The sequence below is a fragment of the Cyanistes caeruleus genome, chromosome 13 (genome assembly GCF_971803275.1).
Source record: "Cyanistes caeruleus chromosome 13, bCyaCae1.hap1.1, whole genome shotgun sequence".
Classification (NCBI taxonomy): Eukaryota; Metazoa; Chordata; class Aves; order Passeriformes; family Paridae; genus Cyanistes; species Cyanistes caeruleus.
The window spans coordinates 1,322,428-1,335,000 of NC_141713.1; the positions used below are offsets into that span (position 1 = coordinate 1,322,428).

General features: G+C 46.2%; 1 protein-coding gene across 5 annotated transcripts in view; it reads right to left on the reverse strand.

The window, feature by feature from the left end:
- The window catches only part of MAP2K5 (mitogen-activated protein kinase kinase 5), a 126,793-nt gene that overhangs the window by 31,404 nt on the left and 82,816 nt on the right, over positions 1-12,573 (reverse strand). For 4 of the 5 annotated variants that reach the window (XM_086849624.1, XM_086849623.1, XM_086849628.1 and 1 more), the window contains 2 exons: positions 5,430-5,456; positions 5,069-5,101 (listed from right to left, as the gene is read on the reverse strand). In XM_086849624.1, coding sequence (XP_086705750.1) covers positions 5,069-5,101; positions 5,430-5,456 — 60 coding nt within the window. Of the gene's footprint in view, positions 1-3,716; positions 4,680-5,068; positions 5,102-5,429; positions 5,457-12,573 lie in introns of those variants that run through there. The other variant, XM_086849625.1, reaches the window with a different exon arrangement.

Here is a 12,573-nt window from a genome sequence, read left to right on the forward strand (position 1 = left end):
ACTAATTAATTTTTCTCCTCCGTTTCTGCCTGTTAAAGCAGGCAGGTTTTGCAATGCTGCCTCCTGTTTGTACAAACCAGGATTTGCTCTCCCCGAGCTTCTGATGGAATTGGAATAAAGCAATAATTTAAAACCGACGGGCAAAAAAAAAATCGAGTTCTTTTCCTCCCTAATCCGATACAATTAAAAACAAATTAAACCAAAAGCGACGCTTAAATCACGATTACAGTGAGGCAAACTACGGCACCTCTGAAACCCAAATTAATTTCTCTCAGGTGAGGAAGAGGAAAAGGTTGGAGAGCAGAGCTGATGTTTAACTACAGAGCTGGTGCCCAAACTGCTCCAGGGGCTGGCAGGAATTGCTTTCCTAGAAGGGACACTCCAACTACATTAAAGGTTAAACAAAACAGCCCTGGAGAGCTTAAGGAATATTTAAAGGACTCCACAGGATGTGTTCCAGCTTTTTGTCTATCCAACCTTCTCCAGATGCAGAGCAGACACCTCTGAAGCCTCGGGATCCAAAGGATGGGAAAACCATGAAGCTCCTGGGTCTGGGTTTTTGGGATCCTGCAATCTGCACCCACCCAGGGAATGCTGAGCTGAGCAGAGGTCAGGAAAAACAGCATTTTTACAAGGTTAGAGGAATTCTGCAGCTGGAACACGGCTGAGTAAGGAACCAAGTGGTTGGGTTTGATGATTTTAGAGGTTTTTTCCAACCTGAATGATTCTAAACAGCGATTTCCTACTGAAGCACTGTGACAGGGAAATAAGCACCTACAGCTTGGAAGAGTCTTGAAAATAACGTCACTTCTCAACCTACTTCAAGGGATGCAAAAAAATGCTATGAACAGAGCTCTGATCTTCCTGAAAAACCAAATCCCACATTTTTTTCTGCAGAGGTGCAGAACCCAGTAACCCACCTGGAAATGAAGACCTGCCCCGTTTACCTTTTACACTGAGAATTTCTAATGCATCAAATGCAGAATTGTAATCAATCAAGCTATCAATGCTTGGAATTTGGAAGTGGAATTTGATTTCCCTGCTATCCCTGCAGGTATCAGAGCACTGAAGTGGGTCCAGGTGTCCTGTCTGGGATCTCGCTGGAGATCTGGAGGCTGAGCAAGGAATGGGTGGGATTTCTTCTGTCAGCCCAAGAGAAAACACCATGGGAAATTCTGAAACCATGAGCAGTGAAAGTGTTAAACACCCACGGGTTCTACCTGCAGTATTTGGGTTTCAGAGTTTTCTCTGCATTTCTCCAGTCACAGAATCATGGAATTGTCCAAGTTGGAAAAGAGCTTAAGGATCACTGAGTCCAGCTGCAAACCCAGCACCACCCCAAGAGCCACATCCGCACTTTTTGGAGCATTTCCAGGGATGGGGACTTCACCACTGCCTTGGGCAGCCTGTTCCAATGCCTCACAACCTTTTCCACAAAGAAATTTTTCCCAGTATCCAACCTAAACCTCCCCTGGAACAACTTGATGCCATTCCCTCTCCTCCTGTCGCTGTTCCCTGGGAGCAGAGCCCGATCCCCCCGGCTGTCCCCTCCTGGCAGGGAGCTGTGCAGAGCCAGAAATTCCCCCTGAGCCTCCTTTGCTCCAGGCTGAGCTCCCTCAGCCCCTCCTGGGGCTCTGGGGATTGCATTTCTAATTCCTATTTCTACTCTTTTTGCGTATCCGGGACGGACTCCGACAACAAAAACTCTCAGCACTTGTTTGAAACCGCACCTATTGCTTTGTAAGCGCAATCCCGTTTCACAGGGAATTCTTTCCTGTCCCACCGTGAGAAACAGGGCCACATCCACGACATCTCCCAGGCCAGGCTCCTGCTTCCATCCCTGTGAGAGGAATGATGAGTTTGTCTTTACAAACAAGCTGTGGGTCAGTTGATAAGATGTAGCTATCAGTGAGAGACGACAGAAACAATGGGATGGATTCCAGTAGAAGATCAAAGAGGCACTGAAAGAACACTATGAATTCCAAAAAGTTAAGAAAGGATTATGCATTGGGAGTGGGGGGGGGAAGGTACCCCAGGTATCAGGCGTTCCGGGAAGCCTGTACCTCTCAAGTACCTCAGCCGATGGGGAAAGGGAGAAGGGACAAGCGGCCGGGAATTAGGATAAAAAGGAGGCTGCGCCCTCCAAAAATTTGAGAGACCCCAGGGGAATGCCCCATGGCCTCTCCCTTTATTCGAATAAAGAAAAAGGACTCCTCTATCTCCTTTTTGGACATAAACCTCTGGTGATTCGTGGATTAATTTTCCTGACACCTGGAAGTTCTCTTCCAAGCTGGAGTGCTTGGAAAGGCTGCATGCCCATCCTTCCCGGCGGGAATCACCGCGTCTCCCGGAGCTGGAGACAAACTCAGCGCTGGAATATCCAACCGCTCTCAGCTCCCAAATCACAGCAGCCCGGCTGTGGCACAGGAACTCCATCAACAACCAGTCCAGCCCCGCCTTTGGGCCAGGATCCTGCCACGGTGGGAGGCGCTGCTCCAATTAGGATTGTGGTTTAAACGAGCGTGGCTGATTTGGAGCTGGATCAGAGCTCGCTCTAAGTCACCACATGGTGAAAAACAAAAGGTTCTGGCAGTTTATTCCATCGGCACAACGCTCCTCGCTAATTCTGCCATTAAATTATAATCCCCTAACGACGCCGTTAGCAGCCCCCTAAGATCATTTCTCAGCAAAACCCATCAGGCAGGGTTTGCTGTGATTTCAGAGGAAAAATTTTTGGTTCAATCCTCCTGCTTCTCAAATCGCTCGTTCATCCTTTCTCAGAGTCAATTTAAGTCCTAGAAAACGAACAAACACGGATTTTCAAACCGCCCAAGTGACGCACTGCGCTTCGTGCAGCTCCCTAAGAGTTTAAAACCAGCTCCAAAAATCTCACTACTGCAGAAAATCCAACAATTCCCATGGACAGTTTTTATTCCAGAATGTTCACCCTCCCAGGTTGCTCCAAGCTCCATCCAACCCGGCCTTGGACACCCCCAGGGATGGGGCAGCCACAGATTCTTTGGGTAGTTGAATTAATTGATCCTATGAATTAATATTAACTTGGATTCCTGCCATGTTTTGGTGGAAGTTTTACCAAATCCCATCGCTACCAATAAGCAGCTACCAGAAAGAATCAAGGTCTCCATTTCATCACTTTAAAACATCTCCAGGTTTTCCTGGATCAGTTTTAGTTGGCTCCTGGGGAATGACTGAGGGAATTTTTTAAGAATCAAGGGGAAAATCTGATCCAGAATAATCAGATTTACAAAACCTGGATTTCTAATTCTGAATATTCTGAATATTCTGACATCGAGTGTGTTCGAAACAAAGCGGGTGGAGCTTAAAGAACTTTCACCAGGAGTTTTAACAGCCCTCACTGACCACCACCTCAGGACAATGATGACTTCACTGGCTGTGGAACACAAAACAAACCTAAAAAATCCCAAAATGCCAGGGGTGAAATTCACAGCCTTCACAAAGTTCCCTGGATAAAGTTTTTTGGGAGAAGACTGAAGCAGTTCTGACCCTGAGATGTGAAAGCTGCCAGAAGGTCACAGAATCCTTCAGGCTGGAAAAGATCTCTAAGATCATCGAGTCCAGCAATCTGCCCCAAAATGAGCTCCTCAGGGCTGGGTTTTAGGACAGTGAGCTCAGATTCAGGCAGCAGCACCCACTGAAAAGAGATTTGAGTGGCAGCAAAATGCAGATTTTAGGAATTTTTTTGGTTTAATTTTTTTGGTTGTGTTTAATTGGCCTCCTTGAGGATGGAGAGGGTTTTTTGGCGGTGGCAATGACGCCACTGGTGCTTTGGAATACCCAACCAAAGATGTGTGCAAGAGGAACAATCCGGGATGGCAGAGGTTGAAGAAACAGAATTCCCTGAAAAGCTCCCAAAGAACCAGATCCCCACCAAGAGCCAGGGCAAAGAGCTGGGAAAACTCCTCTTCACACAGAGGATCTTTGTTCATTTCAATGGAACTGCACCCCTCGAGGCCTGAAAACGCCGCTTTTGGCAAGAAATTCAGCTCAGCCACAAAGCCATTCTCTGAGAGGAGGACAGAAATTCCCACTGAGGTCAGCCCAGGCAGGTGGAGACAACAGAAACGAGCACCTGGCTCACCCCAAAAGGCTCAACAAAAATGACAGCGAGGGGCTGGAAGCAGCTGGATGACTTTAGACGCGTTTTGGACACTTCAGCACCCAGCCACTCCACCTGAGGAGCTGGAAATGACATCCTGCTGAAGGCTGAGGAGAGCCTTGGAGGAGACACGGCTCCTTTCTTCCTGCAGGAGCTCCCTAATTAGCAGCATCACCGTATAAACATTAAAAACGAAGAGAACTTTGGTTTTTCAACAGCGCACCATTTTACAGCCTCTTAGAAATGAGCCAAGTGGTGATGCAGTTATTAAAGAGATTTCAGTCGCTTGGCTTTGAGCTGCCTATTTTTTTTTAGGGAGAAAGAAACCTCACTTTTTCCAAGGATTCTGGAATGTTTTCCAAGTGTTCAGAATGCACAGGTCTGCCCTCAGCTATTTCCTTGTTGTTCAGAGTCGGGGCCCAGCTCAGCTGGGGATGCAAGGAGTGTTTCACTCCAGAAATGTGATGTTTTGCCATTGAAATCCAGTCTCCTGCTCACACCTGGATCTCCTGCATCCCAGTTTTTCATTCTGGCCTTCTGACTGAATAAAAAACGTCTGGGTGAGGTTCAGGTGCTTCGCTGCTTACCACTCATTTTCCCTCCTTGTTCAAACGCCCTTTTGGCCCATCAGAACCTCCTTGAACGTTTAATTGTCCCTGTCCCAACCCCTGGGAGGGACAACTCCCACACGAGGCTGAGGCTCCAGGACCTCGGCAGCTCCAAGAGACATTAAAATCTTGGATAAACTCAATATTTCGAGCAGAAAACCAGCAGAGAGTGGGACCAGGCCGGTTCATGTGTGAGAGCTCCGAGCTGCAACTTGTGCTGGGGAGGATGTTGGGCATTGTGCTTCATTAGGAAACAAAATATAAGCTTTCCACTCCATTAGGAATGACTTTAGGAGTGAAAGCACATAAGACGACGACTCACCTCATCAACAATGCACTGCAGTAACTGGAGAGGCTGCAATGGCAAGGAGAGAGGGAGGGGAAAAAAAATAAAAATGTATTAGACTATATGCAATATCTTTACAGTGGAGTGGAAAGAAAAAAAATCATTAATGCAATAAAATATAGCAAGATTAATCAACGGCAGCAAACTCTTATCAAAACATTGATGCTCAGGATGTTCTATTATTTCTAATGGTACCTAATCTAATACAGGCAGTTAAAGGTTTGCATTTTCTTCAAAATGCAATTTGCTAAGTTTAAAACAAGGCATTCAAGCATGCAGAGGGAGCAGCCATCAGGAAAAAGAAAAGTGAATTTTTTTCTGAACTCATAAAGCTTACCATTAAAGATCCCTGGTTTTTCTGAATCTGAAAAAAAGACAATATGTAATTAGCATGTCATAATCAAAATGACTCACTTGGACACATTATGATCACTGAGAGAAAATTATTGCATCGCTGGTGGCAATTTGTGGGCATGTGTTAACACAATTTACATAATGAAAATACACAAATGTTAATAGCTCGCTTCTCATTTATAGGCGAAAGTCAGCAGAATGTTAATTTCACACAACACTTTTTAGTACCCTCCAGGTTGTATTAGAATAGGAAGAAAAACCATAATCCATTTCAAAAGGCTGTTTACGATTCAGATATAAATAATGTTTTATATTGCTAGATTGTGAACACTGGGCTTAATGTTGCAATCATTGCTAATGTTATGAAGCTCACTCTTTTTAAATTAAAAACCGATTTATTTAAAATTGAAATTAAATCATAGTCAGAAATTAGAATTTTGGATTACTGCCAGGCTCTGCTCACAATCCCTTTTTTGTGAAGAAAACTTTAATTATGTGGTTGAAGTATCTACTGCTGCTCAGGAAAGCCTTTAATACTCCACTTTTCCCCAAGTTTTTTATCCAGTTTTCCTTGGAGTCTGAGCAGAGCATCGCCATCTACGAGACGGGGAAGTTTGGTGAACTTTGCGTTATTTTAAGCTGAAAAGGGAAAATCTGAACTCCTGAAGAAATCTGGGGGAGAAATCCAGCTGGAGTTTGTGGTGACAGACCCTCCCACTGCTCCGAGAGCTACAACATCTCCTGACCCACATTTCCTGCCAGGAGAAAAGGAAACAAAGGCGGAATCCCAACACAAAGAACCAAACGCAAAGCGCGGAGCAGGGACCTCATGCAAAACACTCAATTTTGGGATGCTGCTCTCCCAGCAATTTCCAACCCATTTTCTAATGGCTGGGGGTAATTAATTAATTGTTCCCTGACACACACACAAAGTTGTTGGCAACCCAGCGCAAGCAGACCACGATCCTGGGTGAAAATGTTCTTTTCTAACCCCGTTTCTTTGCCTTGCCCCTTCCATTCCGTGTTCTCCCCCGCCCGGTGCCGGGATGATGAATGCTCCCAGCAGCTCTGGAAGCTCTTTCCCCATCCCCAGCCAGGGCAGGATCCTCCTGGAACACTTTTCCAGCAGTAAAATGGGACTGGGAGGAGGGTGAAGACCAGCACCAAGGAAACAGCTGGTGCTACGCACCTCAAGTCCTTTATTAAGTGTATTAGCAGCACACAGATATGAAGTTCCTGAGTATAATTCTATTTTTTTCCAAGGAGGAAAATACAACAATAAACAGGCAGAAGCAGCCCATTATATTTTTTAATGGTCAATCTCCATCTACTACAATTCAACAGAATAAATCTGCTGGTTTTGCTAATAAGCAAAATATTCTGTGGCTGTAAAAACCTTTTCTTATTTTTTTTTTTTCTTCCCCCCGCTTCACTTCCAGATGTTAAATGACAAAATAGACTGAGCTTATTCAATAGGGATGATTTGGAGCTTCTTTACATTAGAGCACAGGAACAGTTTTTATCCAAACAGATCATCAGTCACATTTCCTTCCTGGAAAAATAGCTCTTGTCACGGAAAGGAATCGAGGTGGGGTCACACGGAGCGGCCCCAACACGGGTATGATTACATCCAATTTCAGAGCAAGATTTAAAATATCATTTCTAATAAAAGCACTCAGCCCTCCTAATGAAAAATCAAGCACCACAAATCCAAGTGTTAGGGAATTCTCCCCGTGACACCGGAGGCTCCGCCGGAGCCCGGCCCAGCCGCGGCCTCGCTCCCACACACGTCGTTACCAGCCTTTATTACACAATTCTGATGGCAACAAATTATTTGGAGATCATCTTCATAAATTTTGCATTAAGGTAGCTCTGCCACTACCTGGAATTGATTCAAAACGCTTAAGACACTCAATTACTTTTTAACACTGTTACCCGCTGTAACGACATCGCCGCCGTTTCCCCCGCATCTGATGATGCAACATCATTGTAATTGATTCATTTTCTCAATTAAACGAAGCTCCTGCGCTCTCCTCTCTGCAATGCCACCGAGACTCCCCTCTCAGATGGATTACCTCTCCTCCCTGCCCCGGATAAATGGCTGGTGAGGCCACGCTCTGCTCCTCCCTTCCCTCCGCAAAGCTGCGGCCGTATTTTTCACCCCGGGAGCGGGGCTGAACTTTGCTGTATTTATATTAGGCAGATTTTTCACCGCTAAAACCACGTTGTTTACCTCTTCCCCAGCTCCCATGATGGGGCAGCTCCAAAGACCATAAAGCAAAGCCGAGAGGCGACAACTTTACGGCCGGGGCTTCTCCTCTTGCCCACAGTTCAGGGAAAAAGGGAAGCAGAAGCTTTACTGAGCATTAACAACCCTTTTAAAAGGGCTCAGCGTAAAATCTTGTCTCGTTTTTGTCTCCTCCCCCAAGGGTTTGGTGCATTTCTGGGAGAGGAGAGGTTTCAGAGGTGGGTTTCCCTTGAGGGAACTAAGGGCAGCGGCTGCAGCTCAGGAGCTGCAAAATTTGGGGTGTTCCTGCCCCACGTGATGCCCAAAAAACTTGGGGATTGAGGAGATGGTTGTGTTTTCGTGAGGAATTTTAAACAGTGAAATTGTAGCAGTGACACAAGAAAACCCAGAGTGGAAGGAAGACCAAAAAAAAAAAAAGCAGGACAAGTTTTGAGAGCACCAAGGAGCACTTGGATGTGCTGGTTAGAACATCCTGCGTCCACCTCTGGGACCACCCAGCTCCAGAGGGTCACGGAGCTGCTGGAGCAATTCCAGAGGAAGCCACGGAGCTGCTCCAAGGGTGGAGCCCCTCTGGAGCCGGGCTGGGAGAGCTGGGAATGTTCCCCTGGAGAAGGGAAGGATCCAGGGAGAGCTGGGAATGTTCCCCTGGAGAAGGGAAGGATCCAGGGAGAGCTCAGAGCCCCTTGCAGGGCCTGAAGGGGCTCCAGGAGAGCTGGAGAGGGATTTGGGATAAGGGATGGAGGGACAGGACACAGGGAATGGCTCCCAATGACAGGGGGCAGGGATGGATGGGATATTGGGAAGGAATTCCCAGCTGAGAGGGTGGGGAGAGGCTGGGCTGGAATTCCCAGAGCAGCTGTGGCTGCCCCTGGATCCCTGGAATGTCCAAGGTGAGGTTGGACGGGGCTTGGAGCAGCCTGGGATGGTGGAAGGCGTCTCTGCCCATGGAAGCTGAACTTCAAGATCCTTTCCCAACTAAACCATTCCAAGATTCCATGAGCATTCCCCACTCAGAAAAATCCTTTAGCCTCTCAGCACCAAGACTGTCCCTCAGCCACGCCAGAACACCTCAGACATCACCAGCACCCCCTGCTCAGAGGCTTTTCCAGCCTTTCCAGCCTGGATTTGCGGAATTAACTCCGCTGTTTGATACCTCTGAACCCGCACAGAATTTTCTGTGGATTTACCAACCGCAGTTAATTGTTTCCAGAAATTTCTGCAAACAAGCAATAAATCCGTCCCATTATCAGAGTATTTCTCAGGCCACGGAGCCCCAGTGGAACCTGGATAAACCACTCCGTAAAGCACCGCCTCCAAAAGCGCTTTTTTTCCTTATTTCCACCCCCAAGGATGGTCAAAAATGCCAAAGTTTGTCTCCTGCTTCATCTCCTATTTAATGAATGCCTCTGGTTATGAAAGGCAACTTCTGACAGACCATCAGGTTATTTTTCTGTCTCCATGGAGATCCTTGGGCCGGGAAGTGGCTGAGAAGACCTCTCCCATCCCCTTCACACGGCAATCAAGGAAACTCAAATGAATCCACCCCGGGTAACTTGGAGGAGTCACCAGCTACAGCTTTAATTTTCGCTTTTACTCCCTGGAATTAGGACTTGCCCTGGAGCTCTTGTTTGAGAGATTTGCAGGTGACCCAGGGTTAGATCTTCCCATAGCAGTTAACAAATTTTCTCTTTACATATATACTGCTTTCCAAGCTCCTGAGAGTTCGGGGGTTTTTTTAATAGAAAAACCCATCTACCAACAAATCATACAGTTACGATTTTTAAGGGAGGCTTCACGAGACAACATTTATTTTCCTGTGGATTTTAAAAGTAGATGGAAGTTATCTTTCATCTGTACAAATGAGGGTTGGGTTTTAAGAGCAAAAAGTAACATCGTGTCCTACTGACAAAAGCTTTGTCTCTGCCCTGATATAAAAGGTAAAGGAATATCTAAATATTCTGGTTTCCACGGGGGCTTCACCACCATTCCACAATTCCTGTGGAATTAAAGGATGATCTTCAGATATATTTTACCATTTCTTGCAAAATTGCAATTGCTGATACTTCTGCAAGAAGTCAAAGCACCAAACCAGTGAGAATGACCCCCTTAATTTGTTCCTGATATTCTAAATACCCTTCTCCATCCCCATCTGGGGATTTTGCAAATGGCAAACTTCAATCACTGTCACAAAACAGTAAGGAAAAAGAAATTATTTCAAAATAAAATAAAAAAAAATAGACTATTCACAACAACCTTAATATTAAATATATTCTTACAATTATATTACGCTGCTTTTCCCCGAGGTCTCCAAACAAATTTATATAAAGAGATTATTTCATCCACCATTGAACTGCAGCCACTTCTCAGAGAAATCTCTTTAGCAGAGTTTAGAAACACAATTCAACAAAGTGGGCACGGAAAGCTCCACACCGTTGGAGGAACTGTGATGCCAAGAACTCATCCCAGCAATAATTCCTACACCAGAGTAGGGCCAGAATACCCTGACAAAAATTCCCTTGGCCAGCAGGAGTGGGGACAAGGGAAAACAAAAAAATCCAAGTTTAGAAAATTGCTGTTGAAAATCCTGGAATGATTTAAGTTGGAAAAGGTCTCCAAGATCACCAAGTCAAATCATCATCCCAAACCTTGCTCCCAACCTGTAGGCCTGGCTCCCAGAACCACAAAAAGTGGGCAAGGAGAGCAAAGAATGGTCAAACAAACACCAAACAAAGAGCTGGGTTTTGATCCAGATCTTGCTTTGTGCCACCCAACAAAGAGGAGCAGCAGGAGAACTTGCTGCACACCATGGGAGATGGAAAATGAGCACAACTCAGCAGGAAAGAAATCATGGAATCCTCTGAGGGAGCCATCAAACTCCAAACCCCCAAAAAACCACCAACGGGATGTCCAGGAAGGACAGGCTGAACCGCTCGAGGCCATCCCCCCTCCCTGGGAGGACCTGGGCATTCCCAGGGAGCTGTGGGAACATCCACAGCAGAGCCCCAACAGTCAGAAATCCAGAGAGACCAAAAGAACCGGGGTCTCCAGCCTGGAAACAGAGCCAGGACATCATAACCACCACCCCTCCTGCATCCATGTGTTCATTCCACACCCAACCGCCCTCCAACCCTGCAGCACGGAAAACCTTCCTGGGAATAAAGCAGAGGAACAAATCTGAGGGGCTGAGAGCTCCAGGGCTGAAGAGCAGCAGAAGAATTCCCATCAGGATTGTCCCTGCTCCCGAGGACACCCCTGGAAGCCACTTCTGGCTTGGAAATAAGCAGGTAAAAAGTTGATGGTTAAGTCTCCTGCTTTTTGAGCCACCTAAAAAAATTCAGATCTTCCTCTGAGGAGCTGGAAAATCACCTGTGATCATGGATATCTCAATTCCGGGGACAGCTGCAAGGGAGAAACCCAAAGCAATAGAAATTTGGGTTCTTGAGGGGTTTTCTCCCCAAGCTGAGGCACCACCATCCTCTCCTGTGCCACAGGGAGGGCTGCGCTGCACTCTCAGGAATCAACCCCAAATTTCCATGGGATTGGCAGAAGAATGGATGCTTTGGAGATGAGGGAATCACCTACCGAGACCTCGAAATTATTCACCCCGCATGTGGGGCTGGAGGTTCCTCACTGTGCTGAGCAACCAGCACCCCGCAGGGGAGGAGAGGAGCCCGCTCCTGTGGGGACACCTTCCTCAGCCCAAAGGCTGGGATTGCTGTGCCCTTCTCCAGGCTCTGAGGAGCTGGAATTGCTGAGAAACACAGCTCCAATCTGAGCTCTCACAGCCCTGGCCTGGGAACGGGCGAAGGAGCACCGGGCTTGTCTCTGGTCATCTCCAGTTCCTGGGAGGAACCTGCTCCTCAGCCAGGCCCAGCCAGCCTGTTCTGAGCGCTGCTCTGGCTGCCCCTGGATCCCTGGAAGTGCCCAAGGCAGGGCTGGAGCACCCTGGGAGAGTGGAAGTGGGATGGAATGATACGATTTGAAGGTCCCTTCCAACCCAAACCACTCTTCGATGGATAAAATTCCAGTAAATCCAGGATTTCCTGCTGGTTCTCCAAAGGCCACCAGAGCCACCCCAACCACACAAATCCCTCCACCCTCTGCAGCCTCTCTGCCTAAGGGAACCTCCAATCCCAGGTTTAAGGCAACTCCATCACCGGCATCCACGGCAGGAACTGGGAATTGGGAATTGGGAGGGAAGTTTCCTTCCAAGCCCTCCAGGGACATCTCCCATTCCGGGAGGGATTTCTGTATTCCATGGGAAGTGGGAATGGTTTGGGTGGGATGGGGCCTTAAAGCTTCACAAGACAGAAGAAATCCTGGAACAAATCAGAGTCTGAGCCCTGCTCCCTGAGACTGCCTGGAATTCTGAGGAATAGAAATCAAAAAATACACATCAACCTTTCAAGATCCCAAGCCAACAAGCCACTGCTAAAACATACTAACATCATATTAAAATTCATTATAAAATCATTATATTAAAACTTACTATAAAATTTTACTGGTTACCTCTATTTTCACACTTGACCGTATTATTTAAACATCAGTTTTATATTTAAAAAATAAATATTCAGAAGATGAAGATAAATAAATAAAATTTTCCTCCTTATATTTCAGATTCCCTTTAAAAAATTTTCTAAAATCTCTCCATTCTTCAAACACGAAAGCACCTCTGGAAAAACAAACTAAATTCGAATTTTACAGCAAGTTTCTAACAGGCAAATCAAACTCAAGTTCAAACTTATTTCTGGCTATGGAGAAAAAAAAAATAAAGCAGAAAGTATCTGAAGTAAATTACCAAGAATGATCCACGTGAAACCTATGCCAAGAAATTAGGAAGAGTTTAAAACAATAGCAGATGACTTCAAATATTATATAA